Source organism: Phytophthora ramorum, assembly GCF_020800215.1.
Source record: "Phytophthora ramorum isolate Pr-102 chromosome Unknown Phyram_PR-102_s0010, whole genome shotgun sequence".
Taxonomy (NCBI): domain Eukaryota; phylum Oomycota; class Peronosporomycetes; order Peronosporales; family Peronosporaceae; genus Phytophthora; species Phytophthora ramorum.
Window position 1 is genome coordinate 1026267 of NW_027150656.1, and position 14400 is coordinate 1040666.

General features: G+C 53.3%; 5 protein-coding genes across 5 annotated transcripts; all 5 read left to right on the plus strand.

Annotated features, from left to right (window-relative positions):
* Window positions 1-108: 108 nt before the first annotated feature.
* KRP23_10674 (Sphingomyelinase) lies at window positions 109-3854 on the plus strand (the record flags this gene model as incomplete). Its single annotated transcript, XM_067881151.1, has 2 exons — window positions 109-1023; window positions 2016-3854. 2 exons carry the CDS (start codon window positions 109-111, stop codon window positions 3852-3854), a joined length of 2754 nt encoding a protein of 917 aa, XP_067741424.1.
* A 1440-nt stretch (window positions 3855-5294) lies between these two features.
* On the plus strand, window positions 5295-6266 carry KRP23_10675 (uncharacterized protein; the record flags this gene model as incomplete). Its single annotated transcript, XM_067881152.1, has 1 exon — window positions 5295-6266. One exon carries the CDS (start codon window positions 5295-5297, stop codon window positions 6264-6266), a length of 972 nt encoding a protein of 323 aa, XP_067741425.1.
* A 217-nt stretch (window positions 6267-6483) lies between these two features.
* On the plus strand, window positions 6484-7536 carry KRP23_10676 (Enoyl-[acyl-carrier-protein] reductase [NADH] FabI; the record flags this gene model as incomplete). The annotated part of the gene is made up of 4 exons (XM_067881153.1): window positions 6484-6981; window positions 7053-7211; window positions 7284-7410; window positions 7490-7536. The coding sequence occupies 4 exons, from the start codon at window positions 6484-6486 to the stop codon at window positions 7534-7536; spliced, it is 831 nt and encodes a 276-aa protein (XP_067741426.1).
* Window positions 7537-9477: 1941 nt separating this feature from the next.
* On the plus strand, window positions 9478-10405 carry KRP23_10677 (uncharacterized protein; the record flags this gene model as incomplete). Its single annotated transcript, XM_067881154.1, has 2 exons — window positions 9478-9882; window positions 10052-10405. 2 exons carry the CDS (start codon window positions 9478-9480, stop codon window positions 10403-10405), a joined length of 759 nt encoding a protein of 252 aa, XP_067741427.1.
* A 721-nt stretch (window positions 10406-11126) lies between these two features.
* KRP23_10678 (uncharacterized protein) lies at window positions 11127-12018 on the plus strand (the record flags this gene model as incomplete). The annotated part of the gene is made up of 3 exons (XM_067881155.1): window positions 11127-11504; window positions 11569-11743; window positions 11813-12018. The coding sequence occupies 3 exons, from the start codon at window positions 11127-11129 to the stop codon at window positions 12016-12018; spliced, it is 759 nt and encodes a 252-aa protein (XP_067741428.1).
* Between the last annotated feature and the right edge of the window lie 2382 nt (window positions 12019-14400).

Below are 14400 nucleotides of genomic sequence, written 5' to 3' on the forward strand. Positions count from 1 at the left end.
ATTGCACAGCATGATAGTTCATGTACCTAACGGGGCTCAGCTGAATCGGGTGGGTCACCCACTCACTTCTCAAGTTGCCGTCTTCACAGTAGAGCAAGTTTGCGAACCATGGTGCTGCGTCAACTGGCCGAAAGCACGTTCACTGTCTTGTGCTACAATGTGGCAGGACTCCCGGCGCTCATCTCAAGTGGAAACCCAGCCACCTACAGTCTGGAAATGGGCAAGCGCATCAGCGACTGGGACATCGTCAACGTGCAGGAAGATTTCAACTACCATGCCTACCTCTACAAGGATAACACGCAAGAGTACCGTACGGCTACAAGTGGCGGTGTGCCGTTCGGCAGCGGTCTGAACACGTTGTCGCACTTCCCTTTCAGCGCCACAGGGCTGCAACGTACGCAATGGGAGGAATGCAGCAACGACGAAAGCGCCGACTGCATGACGCCCAAGGGCTTCACCTTGCAGGGAGTTCAACTCGCGGACGGTGCCATTATTGACGTCTACAACCTTCACGCTGATGCTGGAGTCTCGGCCGCTGATCAAAAGGCCCGTGCTTCTAACTTGCAGCAGCTAAGTGACTATATCACTGCCAATTCGGGTGACAACGCCGTCATCATCATGGGCGACACGAACACGCGGTACACACGTGAGCTTGACACAATTGCAGAGTTCGTGGCTGGACAAAACCTCACGGACGGCTGGGTGGAGTATATCCGCAAGGGTGTTCCTCCTGAGAAGGGCGCTGAAGCGATCAAGTGTGAGACGGCCAACATGACGAACGAGTGCGAGGTGGTGGACAAGATCATGTTCCGCGGCAACAAGTACATCACTCTGACGCTGGACAAGTGGAGCAACGAGAACGAGGCGTTCCTCGACAAAAATGGCACCGCGCTCTCCGACCACCCACCTATTTCGTCTACCTTCTCATGGTCACTCAACCCCGACCTGAACCTCAGCAATGCGTTCGGCGGGCCGCACGGAACCCCGTTCTCGGATATTGGGCTGGCTGAATCTGGGCAGACTGTGAGCTCCATCACGATTCGAGGGGCTGCTCGCGTCGACGGTGTGGCGTTAGAGATCTCAGACCCCACCGAAAGTACACTCGCTCACGGCGGAACTGGTGGCACTCCAAAAAAGTTGGCTCTGAAGGCTGGTGAGTACATTACGTCCATGGAGGTACACTGGGGCAAGAAGGAAGAGCGCACGCGTGTCTTCTATCTCAAGTTTAGCACGAACAAGGGCCGGTCGGTTGCTAACGGAACACCCACCAAGGACAAGGCCACGGTGCATGCACCGAAGGGTTTCCAACTGAGCGGCCTCCACGGGAGCGCCGGGGACAATATCGATGCTATCGGTGCAATCTTCACCAAACTGTCGGGCGATTCCAGCTCGCAGACTCAGACTCAAACCGAGAATGAGACTCAACTGTAGGCACAGTTGCTGAAGTACTTTGATATTAGTTTGTCCAAACCGATACGAAGTACTACAGTACCCAATACGCGTTGGATGTTTATCGGTTGTTTGCTCCTGTATCTTCGTCAGTCTGGTGTGCTTTGGCTCGTTGTAGAGCATTGAATCGACAAGACTATTGATAGTTGTCGGACTCGAGCTCTTGTCCATGTTCTTGCTTTTGTCACCACGACCGTGAAAGAACGCTGGTTTTAGAAAACCTTTTCTGGGATTCATTTAAAACCACTTGCCGGGTGGGCGACTAAGGAGAGAGCGATGCTGCCCGTGAAAGTTGGTGACGTGCTCGAGTTCGACCCGCTGTCGGTGTTGAAAGATGGAGGAGGAGGTATTAGCCCAGCCAAAACCGAGGGGAGATCTCTCACAATTGGTCGCGTGGTCGAAGTCAACCCTGAAGGCGAGGGAGGAGACGGAAGGTGCATCGTGCAAGTGTCGCCCTATGAGCCTCTGCAACCACTAGACTTGAAGCGAGTGTTTTACAAGGTAAAGTTGCGTTAATATGTTGATTTGGCTGCAGTTTGTTAAGCAAGAATTTGTTCTTTCATCAGGTTGTGTACGAGGCTGGTGAGTTACGCACCCTCTCGTCCGATATGGTGGGCTGGGATATTGAGTTAGAGAGTGTGGACACAAGGCGCTTGGAGTGCGGTGTCGTCAAGCAAGTGGACTGCGATATCAACTGCGCCTTGGTGCTTTTTGCTGATGGGAGAAAAGAATGGCTTGACCTCACTTTCTTCCGAGTCAAAATTCCGGGGCACCAAGCCACTCCCAGAGATGGCAGTGTTAGCAACGACGGTGTGCTGGCAAGTGTTGAAGCATTTGAAATCTTTGACAGCGGCGAACGCTCTACGTCAAAGAGTGTTTCCTTGGCCGTTTTACCATTGAGCATGCCTCACATTGACCCAGGCCAGTTTGATTGGCATCTGGAGGCTACTCACGTTGAGCTCTGTGACTGTGACGGACAATTTCTAGAGGGTGCGGCTCTGTGCTCCAAAACGCGTTCTCATCTACAGCTTTACAATGAACGTCGGGGTTTCTTCGAGATTTCTTACCTAGTGCAAGGCTTTAAAGCTGTGATTCACGGCTTGGAACGCTTGAAGACGTTTCCGATGGGGCAGATAATTGACGTGTATTGTCCTCTGATCGGAAGGTTTCGAGGTGGCACAGTGCTTAAAGCTGCAGTGCTCGGTCATCTGATACCTATCCGCTTTGCAACGAAAAAAGAGGTCGAATGGATCGACCTGAAGTCTCAAACATTCAAGTTGGTGTTCCTCCCTGGTGACCCTTCTCACCGAGTACATGGCCACGACTCGCACCGCAGTCAAGACCTGGAGTTTCCTCTTCTGTACGAAGACCAGGGAATCGAGATCTTCGACGAGCACTCTAAGCAATACCAGAAATATAAAGTAGCGGCGCAGAGCAATTGGTCCAAGGAAGCCTACATCTTTGAGCCAGTGGAAAATCCCGCCGGGGGTGTTTCCTCGCGGATGACGAAGCATATCGTCAGTCCGCTGTCTAAGCTTCGCAGTCGTCTACTATTGCAACCAGCCCAATGGGTAGATTATCGTCATATTCTCGTAGGTCACAGAGTGGATGTGTACGACCGTGTCGGAAGAAATGTTATGAACGGCAAAGTTCATGCTGTTGGGAGCAGCGACGACGAGCCTACAGTGCTGGTTCGCTTTAAGGACGGACGAGAATCTTGGATCGATTTACGCACGGACAAGGTGAAGCTGCGAATGCATCCTGCCGCACACGTGACCGATGAAGCTTCTTCTAGACCTGTTGAGGGCTCACCGACTGACGCTGCTACGTCTTCCTCCAATCTGGGCGCTGGTGCAACCACAACCGCCATTCCTGCAGTCCATTTGACGAATGTCGAGTTAGCCCAGTCGAAATCCGGCCAAACACTTTTCCGGATTCCGAGCGGGGAGGCACCCGACAATCTTGAAAGCTCGCTTCCAAAGCCTGCTAAGCAAGCTGCTGAGACGGAAGCTGGGGGAAGGCCAGAGCGGAAATCATCGGCTGGGAAGCGCATGCCCGCTCTTCATCGACGAGCCAGTCAATCTACCGACGTTCCGAAGACGGAGCAGTTAGCGCAAACAAATAATTCCTGCTCAGGGGAGATGCCCGTCCTACCAGCCTCGCCAGCTTCGAGTCCCAGCAAGGAGGAGGTTCCGATTGCACCTGCTGTCAGCCCCGCCAAACCATTGGGCTCTGTCCAGTCTCCACGTCTTGGGGACCCATTGCGTCCTCTGTCTCCGGGTGGCCCGCTGCCCCCCGTTCAAGCAGGCAGCAACCCCAACTCCCCCAGCAAGGCGCAATTGTCTGCTGGCCGTGAGCCTAATCTCGGCCTCGTAGCATCCGACCACACACATGCAGCAACTTAGCACACCACATCCATTTTAACATGCTAGTATAGATGGCGATGAATGCTGCTGGCCAGGACTTCTCGGAGCGGAGCGGCGAGTCCGGGAGCGTTCTTGCCCTTCCGCTGGTTGGCACGTCCTTCTTCGGTCTGAGGAACCTCAGCAGCCAGTCCGTCTTGAGAAGGACCCACAATGCGCGATATCGACTTCAACGACCCAATGCTTCACGACGACGCAATCAACAGCTGCGTCAAGATTGAGCTCGACCCCACTCCTCAACAGCGTGGGCCCCTGAAGAAGATGTCAGGCACGTACCGAGCGGTCTGGAATAAAGTCGTGACGCGATCGAGTGAGGGTTGTTTCTGGCTGAGCTTTCACGTTGGTACCGACCAATCTGTACCACACGGGCCCTAATGGACTACCTGCCAGCGTATCACTTGGAAGTGCACTCAAAAGTGCTGGATAATCTGAGGCGTTCTGGCATAGCTGCAATCTCAACCTTCCCACTGCATAGTACCCCATCCAGCCGTGTCGTGGCTCACAACCCGCGTGCGCTTTCAAACCCACGAAAATTTGTCAGAAATCGACAAGTTAGGCACCTTTGAACCCCCAACAAGCCATAGCTGACAGTGAGTTGCCGTTCCACCAAACCTGCAGCCTGATGGAGCAGCCCTTCCACCAGTGCAGCTGCTGAATTAGACGTTGATCAGTTCAACTGATTCAGTTGTCGTACGTGGTGCAATTTCATACGAGCCGTCAAATCCCGAGGGGGGCACAATCGACGTCCGAATGTGTCGAAAGTGTGATGAAACCAGTTCAGATTTGCAAATGAATACGTGGACTTCGAAGTGTACAAAGTTACAATTATCGTATTTCACACTAATACATGCAAGGCAAGCACACACGGTATCCTGCAAGCCCAACTAAGCTTCTTGAGGCGCATTAAAGCAGCGTGAGTTATGCAATGGCCCACCAGTGAGCTTCCAATGAGGTCTCTTTGAACTGTACATGCACCGCGCGTGCTGTACTTCAGTAGTTGCGGGTCTCAAATCTTGTGGGCATTTCTAGTGCTGAAATGGTGAGGTTTTCGCCAGCTGGGATCGCTCAGCGATCTACGATCAACGTTGGCGAAGCGCACGAATGCACCAACAAGTGGCTGAGAGAAGTTGCTCTAGCTTGAGACCGCAGATGTTGTCTTCGTTGCCGTCTGCCAGTCACTTTATTGTTCGTACATGTATCAACCGTGCACTCCATGAGGTAGTTGGTGCAACGGTCAGCTGTGTAAATGGAAAGAGGTCAATGTCTGTGAGCAATGCCCACCGCCTCTCGTCGACTCGTCGGCTGATGCCTGTCTTGTGCTGTTCGGACGGTGCTGCCTCACCCGCTGGAACGGGACTTCATTTCAGTTTTCAATTTCACTCCTCGATCTCAAGTCGAAGCTCGTCTCCCCACAAACCAAAGATGAAGGTCCTGTCTCCGTCCAGCGCTATCGCTATTGCATCGCTCTCGGTATGCGTGCAAGGCCACGGATACATCTCCCAGCCCAAGGCTTCGTACGAGCCCAACACGATCTACACGAACTACAACGCGCTGACGACCGCTAGCATCAACGCGGGTTTCAACGGTGGCAAGTACGACGGAAGTCCGACGGACAACGCCAAGGTGTTCAACGACCACTGGAATGCTACGGGCTACAAGTCGCTGCGTGAGATGGTGGACCCTATCGCTCCGGACTACGGCAAGTCTATTCAAACGGCGGCCCCGATCGACGTGGCGGGCTACACGGAGATGTGGTGGCAGAATGATGAATACAAGGAGGGCTTCATCGCGTCTCACTCGGGTCCGTGCGAAGCTTGGATCGACGACGTGCGAATCTTCCACCACGACAACTGCGCCGCGCAGTTCACGTCGTACCCTGCCAAGATTCCAGCGGACTACGCGTCTTGCAAGGGCGACTGCCTCTTCTCCTTCTACTGGCTGGCGCTGCACGAGCCGAACTGGCAGATCTACAAGCAGTGTGTGCCGATCACCAACAGCGGATCGTCGACCACGACGCAGTCTTCGGCCTCCAGTGCTGAGCAGCCGACCACTGACGCCCCGGTTGCTACAACGGCGGCTCCGATCGCTACCGTTGCCACACCGGCGGCTACAAAGGGAGCGAGTGCCACTGTCCCGGAGGCTACGCCTGCTGCCACAACCGCTGTCCCTGAAGTTACTGTGACGGAGGCCCCAGAGGCTACGACGACTCCGACCGTCACGATTGCCACCCCGGAGGCTACGCCTGCTGCCACAACCGGTGCCCCTGAAGTTACTGTGACGGAGGCCCCAGAGGCTACGACGACTCCGACCGTCACGATTGCCACCCCGGAGGCCACGAAGGGAGCTACTGCCACCGCTGCCCCCACGGCGCCAGACAACTGCCACATGTACTGATTGTTGAAAGCAAGACAACCAGCGAGCCTAGATATTAGATGTACGTTTCGTGATAGCTGGTCCTTGGTCTGTAGTTGTCAAGAACACCAACATAGAAGTCCACATTTTGATTTGAATGCCTTGCTGCTTTGAAACAAATTGCACCACGTCACATATTTCGACAGCTTTTTATTTTTAGGTGCTTTTATTACCTATCCCGTATTTTACGACGGTGGTCATGCTGCTCCAAGGCAAGCGTGCCCTGGTGGTGGGGCTCATGAACAAGCACTCGCTGGCCGCGGGGATCACTCAAGCGCTGCTGTCCGGGGGCGCCAACGTTGTGGTGTCGTCCAAAAGCCCCTTGAGCGAGAGCCACATCAGGAGCTGCGCCTTCGAAATCCCCGAAACTTCGGACATTTCAAGGCCGTCGCTGCATTTCGAGCCGTGTGACGTTGAAAGTGACGCGAGCATCGCGCAGTTGATGCAACGCTGCGGAGAAATTTACAACGGGGGGCTGGACATTCTGGTGCATTCCGTGGCGTTTGCCCCTCGCGAGGCTTTCACGAACGGATTGCTGGATACCCCTAGAGCTGCGTGGGCCCAGGCGATGGATGTGAGTGCCTACAGTTTAGTGGCGCTGGCAAGAGCTGCCAAGCCGTTGATGACGAGTGGGGGGGCGGAGGAAGAGAGACGCGATCGCAGTGTCTTGGCACTGACGTACGCTGGGTCAACCAAGGTGAGCCCTGCTGAGATGGTCTGTTGTCACGAAGTTGCTGATTGTTGTGTCTGTTTTGTATATTTTTGAAGGTGGTGCCAAACTACAATGTGATGGGTCCGGCAAAAGCTGCACTGGAGGCAACGGCGAGGCAGCTCGCACACGAGCTTGGGCCGGAGGGGATCCGTGTCAACTGTCTGAGCCCTGGACCAATGAACACCGTGTCCGCGCGTGGTATTCCTGGTATCTCGGTGAGTTGATTGGTTTTGGTTTGGAAGTGTTCGCAGGAGCTAAGGCTCCCGGGGTGTACTGTGATGTGATAGAAAATGAGGAAATACGCTGAGAATCACGCCCCTTTGCGCCGGAACAGCTCAAGTGGCGATGTTGGATCCGTGGCAGCTTTTCTGTCGAGTGATCTTGCTGCTGCTGTCACGGGACAGACCATTTACGGTGGGTTACGTGCCGATACTTTCAAAAATCAAGGCGGACGATGGCTGACTTTACGTTTTGGGATGGAATGCGCGAACAGTTGACGGTGGCTTAAGCGCAATGGCACCGTATACGAGGGAAGAATAAAACTGAATGGCGGCGTGCAGCACAATTTTTGAAGGACTGCAGATTCAAGCTGGTAGGTTGACGGAAATGTTGTGGTTTTTCATGGAGTTCATGCACATATACGCGACCAAGATAGTGTCTGCTCGTGATGACGGTGAATTCTATGTGGTTGGTAGCCACTGAACTTGAAACTTGTGTCAGGTCTTCCATGGTATATGGAGTTTTATTTTCGTGAGGCGTTATACTGCAAGCTCAACGTTGTTGACGTTGGTGGGCGCTGGGGTAGTTGCTCGTTCGCGATAGCTTGCACTGGTCACTGAAGCAGAGTGCTGTTCGTGAGCTGCCAATAACTGCGGGGAACCACGCAGATGAACTGAAACAGACATCTCCAGCTCATCTATCTTCGAGAAAGACCAGCTCCAGGTCATGCTTGAGCGGAAGCGTTGAACGAAGTGTTGGTTCGAGAAGAACTGCACAACCGTAGTGACTTCTCCGGTGACATCGATGGGATCCTTTGCAGCACCAGTACCTGGATGCGTCTCCCAGTTGGGTGGTTTATTTTCATCGTCAGAAGCGGAGGAAGCACCAGAGCTGATGAATTCGCAGCTTTCTGGCAGGCTGGACTCGCTGACTGCACCCGATGACGAATGCTCGATCTCTACAACGCGCTCTAGTTTGAAGTAGCCACACGTCAGACTTGATGTTACGAGTCATGAACTCCTATTTGCAGGCATGACGTACTGAATGCTTTCCACTCAACTCCGGTGAGCGCCAAGGCGTAAAAGCGCAGCACACAGCGGCCACTACAATTTGAATAGTCTACTGCACATGTTGCCGGGCGTGTTGGGAACGCCACTGCACAGTTGCTAGCCTGAAAAACCACTGCTTCATCCAGCCACAACTCGCACGGGCCCTATCATCATATCTTGTCAGTAATCGACGAGCGAGCTACATCATGAACGAAGCAACTAACTTACATGCTCAAAACCTCCTTCGGTTGCCGTGTCGTCGTTCCAGTAGAGTTCCTGCTGCTCTGTGCCCACGACAATAGGACCTGCAATCGAACTTTCAGCGCTACCGCTATTGGAAGGGGAAGCAACCTCGTCGATCAGTTGGCGTAGGGAATCAAACCCTGTAGACGGAAACACATCCGCGAAAGTGTCGACATTGTAACAAGCGTCGCGTGACCAGTTCAGATCTGTGAAGACGGCGTTCACACATGGCCTAACAATGGTCGGACAAACCGGTAGCGATAGCCCACCGCTCGAATCAGATGACTCTGCTGAGAATGACAAGACAGCCTCGCCGTCAACCTCTTTCATCGCTGCGAAGACCCAAGAGCCCAATAAAAGCAGCTTGAGCAACGCAACCATCGTATTGACTTTTGAGAAGAAGGTCTTTAGGCTACCCGTTTTCTTAGTTGGGCAGATAACCCGATACATACTTCGAAGTATTATTAATACATGTATAGTATTAATATGGACCGGAACCGGTGCGTACGGTCTGATGCAAGGTGAGCCTCAAATCCTACGAGCACTTTTGAAGCGCACGAACAGTGAAGTAATTGCCAGCTGGAACTTCGCAATCAACGATCAGCATCATGAAGTGCTTGATTCGTCACGAATCTCGTAGGATGTTGGTGGTTCAGCAGGTGGTGGTAGGATACCACCGGTTTTTAGTCAAAGACGGCGGCACGCGTTCCTCATTGCCGCCTGCCGACACCGCAGACACTTTACGGTTCGTATGGACCAGCCACTTCTGCTGTGTTTGCCTTCAAACATCTCGAGACGCAAGCTGGTCTGCTGTTATAGCTGATCCTGCAGCTGGCGCAACGGAACCAGCTCATTGTCGTCATCTGATGCACGTCTTCTTCTGCTGCCTTGCCCGCTGGAATGCACCGTTGTCAGTTTTTAATCGCGCTCCCCAGACTCAAGTCGAAACTCGTCCCTATTGCATTCGAAGATGAAAGTCTTGTCTCCCTCAAGTATTTTGGCCATTGCGTCGCTGGCCGCAGGTGTGCACGGCCACGGGTACATCTCTCAGCCCAAGGCGACATACGAGCCTAATACGATCTACACGACCTACAATAAGCTGACGACCGCAAGCATCAACTCTGGTTTCGACGGAGGACACTACAACTGGAGTCCGACTCAGAACGCCCAGGCATTCATCGATCACTGGAACGCTACGGGCTACAAGTCGCTCCGCGATATGCTGGACCCCATCGCACCGGGCTACGGACACTCACTCGAGACGGCCGACCCCGTTGACGTGAGCGGCTACAAGGAGATGTGGTGGCAGAACGACGAGTATAAGGAGGGCTTCATCGCTTCCCATGAAGGCCCGTGCGAGGCCTGGGTCGACGACGTACAAATCTTTCATCACGATAACTGCGCCGCACAGTTCAAGACGTACCCGCCAAGGTGCCAGCCGACTTCTCGTCGTGTAAGGGTGACTGCCTGTTTGTGTTCTACTGGTTGGCTCTGCACGAGCCGAACTGGCAGATCTACAAGCAGTGCGTGCCGATCACGAACAGCGGCTCTTCCTCGCCCACGACCCAGTCTTCGGGCTCGGGCGGACTGCTGCATCCACGGACAATGGAGCTTCGGAAGCTGAGCAAACGACGACCACCGCTCCTGTCGCTACAACAGCGACTCCTACAGCTACCACCGCCACTCCGGAAGCCTCCACGGATGACGGGTCCTCGAGTGTGACTCAGACCGCTGCTTCGACGGCGGATGAAGCCTCGAGTGGAGAGCAGATGGCCACCACCCCAGCCCCTGAAGTCACCACTGCCGCTCCTGAGACTGCTCCAGTGTCTACCCCAGCGACGCCAACTGCAACCGAAGCCACCACTAGCTCCAGCAAGTGCGTGCGTCGTCGCAGCTAAGCGTCTCGGCTGAAGGTTCATACGGTCTTTTCGAGAATGGAGCTGTAAGCAAGACGGACTCGACCGTAAGATGCCTCCATTGATGTTTGCGTTTAAATGTTGTTTAGTGTCGCTCCTGTTATAAAGCCAGAACAATGAAGTGAAGAAATTGCCCGAAGGCTGCCTCGCGATGCTATGAACATTTCGTTTGACGTTTGCAGATCAAACCGGCATGGCATCATGACGGTGCTCCTACATGTAATTAATACAGTGCTACCCTCGTTATGCACACCTCAATAGTATAATACCCCGCAATATCGGATAAAGCATGCAAGCGAAGTGCTGCCAGAATCGTTTTCAATAATGAATACCTTAGAAATCGCTTTGTTGAACCCACTGCGCATAACGAGGGGTAGCACTGTACCGGTAAAGGTTTCTTCACATCGGAGTCTTGTAGCTTCACATGTAAAGTGCTTGCAACAAGCGCTGCTCCAATAACGTGACGATTCCTTCCTTGAAAGAAGGAATTGGACGAAGTCCGCGATGCGTCGAAGCCGCCCTCTTCTCTACATGCAAAATGTATCGGATTTCGACCAACAGAGTTTGTTAATTTTTGCCTGGGATGGTGTGCTGCAAGAGCCCATCGCGAAGTTTACATCCCCAGGGCAGAAACATTGGCGCAAACTTGGTGAGTAGAAGCGCTCACTTTTTAATCGCGACGAGAACACCGAACCACCTCGAGATGAAGACCTTCGCTTCTTCGAGTGCCATTACACTGGCGGCCTTTGTGAGCTGCGTGCACGCCCATGGATACATTTCCCAGCCCAAAGCGTCGTACGCGCCCAACACGATCTACACGACCTACAACGCTCTCACCGGTCCCAGCGTTAACAAGGGCTTCGACGGTGGCATCTACAACCACGAGCCTGAGAACAACGCGAAGCAGTTCACGAAGCACTGGCCGGCTACAGGGTACAAGTCGCTTCGCGATATGGTGGACCCAATTTCTCCAGGTTACGGACACTCGCTCGAGACAGCGGACCCCATTGATGTGAGCAGCATGTCCGACATGTGGTGGCAGAACGACGAGTACAAGGAGGGGTTCCTTGGATCGCACCACGTACGTTATATTATACTTCTCTGCTTGAAGGGAACTGGTTTCCATTCTGACATTTTGCTCATAGGGTCCGTGTGAAGGCTGGATTGACGACACCATGGTCTTCCACTACGACGACTGTGTCGCCAAGTTCCCGAGCTACCCGGCCAAGATCCCCACGGACTACTCGGCTTGCAAGGGCGACAAGTGCTTGTTCGTCTTCTACTGGCTGGCTGTCCACTCTCCCGAATGGCAGATCTACAGTACGTTGGAAGTATAGTGTTGTGAATTGTGCAAACACTAACACTGCTCTTGGTGCTGTGTTACTTCAGAGCAATGCGTGCCTATCTCGAACGGAGGCTCGGGCGAGGTGGCTGGCGAGGCTTCCACCACTATGGACTCCCCCGAAGCGACCACTGCGCCACTGACAACGGATTTTACCCAGGTCGACGCAACGACTGCTCCAGTATCTACGCCAGCCACCGTCACTTCTGGTGAGTCGGGAACTGGTTCGTGCAAGCGCCGCATTCGGGGATAAGTTTTGTCGGCTTCCTAGCTCCCAGCCTAGTCCGCTGTAGCCAAGCAAGTGTAGCTGTCGGAACTGCTACAAATTGTGCATCGTGTTCGTAATTGATGTCGTTCGTTCAAATCGTGCGTGCATGGTACGTTTGCTGTACGCTCATATTCCGTCACGGGTGTGCACAGTAGAAGGACGCAACGACAACAGGGACCCACGGAAAAATCTAGGTAGTACAAAGTTCACGGGCGCTGGCAATGGCAGCTTACGGATGTCATCACTCGCTGGTATCCCTGAGTTTGGGCCATTTACAAACATGCCCCTGTGGAGAACGTTTAGCAATTTGGTGAGCATTGGAGCCCCATAGACTTCTCGACGCTTCGTGAAATGATTGATTCGCTGGGAAACTCAGATGCCTCGGCGACGCCGGTCGGTGTCACTGGATACGCCGAGAACCGAGAAGTGGTGGTAAAACAACGACTACAGTACCTGGAGGGTTCCTCGAGTCTCACCACGTACGCAGAACACTTTCCGTTATTCACGGGCGTGTCGTGGCTAGCCTTCTGCAGTAGCGAAGCATGGATCGATAATATCAAACTCTTCCACTACGACGCCTGTCGGATTATCTTCCCTTCCTTTGTGTACGTCGCTGGATGAAGTATGAGCTAGCACCAGAGCTTGTGGCACACCTGCTTGGACTTACAAAGCTCTCGTTGTCGAAGTGGTACTCGTGTGCATTGCTTATCGTTTAAGAAAAAAATGAATGTGAAGAGTGGTTTCTCTTAGACCCGTGATGACTCTAGTACTTTCATCGCTGCAACTAGACTGCCCAAGTGCTCGAGTGATCATCATTTCGGAAAAGGTGTCGCCTGCCAAAGACTTCCTCGTCCCATGGCGCTTTCGGACTTGTACGTCTTGGCTGGAATCTACATGACGGCGCGTTGCCTTCTCAGTTCAAGTGGTAGCTTTGATGAAGAAACCGACGACGAAAAAGGACCTGCAAGCGCCAACGAAGAGAACTTCGTGATGTTGCTCTTCGCACTCGTCACCGTCACTGACAGAGCACAGTAGCGAAGCCCAAGAGTCAGTACGGCTACCCGATGCTCTCCTTCAAGCGTGTCAGCAAAAATACACTGTTATTTTGCCACCACGGATATCACAGGTATTATAGCTGCTTGCTATATTAGCTCTCCGACCGGAGGTTGACTGTCAAACGTCTAAGCTTACGTCTTTTGCAGCTCGCTCTTGCGACGAAGATAGTGTTTTCGGGTGCTACCGTGGCTGGATCATACAAAGCGGTCATTGCAAGCACTGGGGAGTTTGTGGCATTAATAGTTTCAGTGGCTGTCGACGCCGCGGTTGTCGTTGGTGGTGTGACTGTCCCCAACACTGTTGTACTCTCTGTGGCGGGGCCGTTCACGATGGGGGCGCACTGCTTGTACACTTGCCAATTCGCTTCGTGCATTGCCAGCCAGTAGAAAACAAACGTGCACTCTCCAGTGCAGAGTGAATAGTCGATCGGGATTTCCGCTGGGTATCCTGTGTAGTCACGGCGGCAGTCGTCGGAACGAAATACGCGAGTCTTGGCTCCAGTGTTGCTGTCAATCCAGGCCTCGCAAGGCCCGTGGTGCGACTCGATGAAGCCCTTCATCTCTTGGTCGTTTTGCCAATTCATCGAGTTGAGCGAGCTCACGTCCACCGGAGAACCAGTCGTGAGCGTACTGCCGCAAGTTGGAGCAGCGGTATCCAGCAGGTCTCTCAGCGTCTTGTACTTTGAGTTTGGGAACGCATTCGTGAAGGTGGCAGTGTTAGTTTCTGGACTGTCATCCCACTTGAGCCCTGCAAAGGCTGAATCCGAGCTCTCAGTGAGAATGGCGTTGTAGCTGGTGGTGACTGAGCCTCCTTGGAACGCGGCAGCAGGTTGCGAAAGGTATCCGTGAGCATTTACCTGCTGAAAAATGGCAGCCATCGAGGTGATAACTAGAAACTTCATCGCGACAGAGTTGAAGTCGTCCAAGTGGTCTTGAGGGGGCAAAAGGAGGAATGCGGTCATCTCTACCCCTGCTACAGGCGAATTCCTGCATAGACCAAGAAGCTGAGAGATCGCTTCAAACCTACCAGCAAAAAACTTGGGACCCAAGGATTTTTCGATGGCAATGGAGACGTCGTGTATTTATAACGGCATTTTTCGCTTGGCGTGTCCGCGATGCAGGAAAATGCATTGAAACGCTGGACGGGATTCTCTGAGAACCTGGAATGTTTCAAGTGGTGACCAGCGCTTCATGGAAAGTATGCCGAGCACGACGCTATGCATGGGACCACCTTACCCCTCGGAGTGCAACCGCGTCTGCGGGCCCACCACTCCAGCACGGTAGCAGAGATTGTGACTGCCTACGAATACAT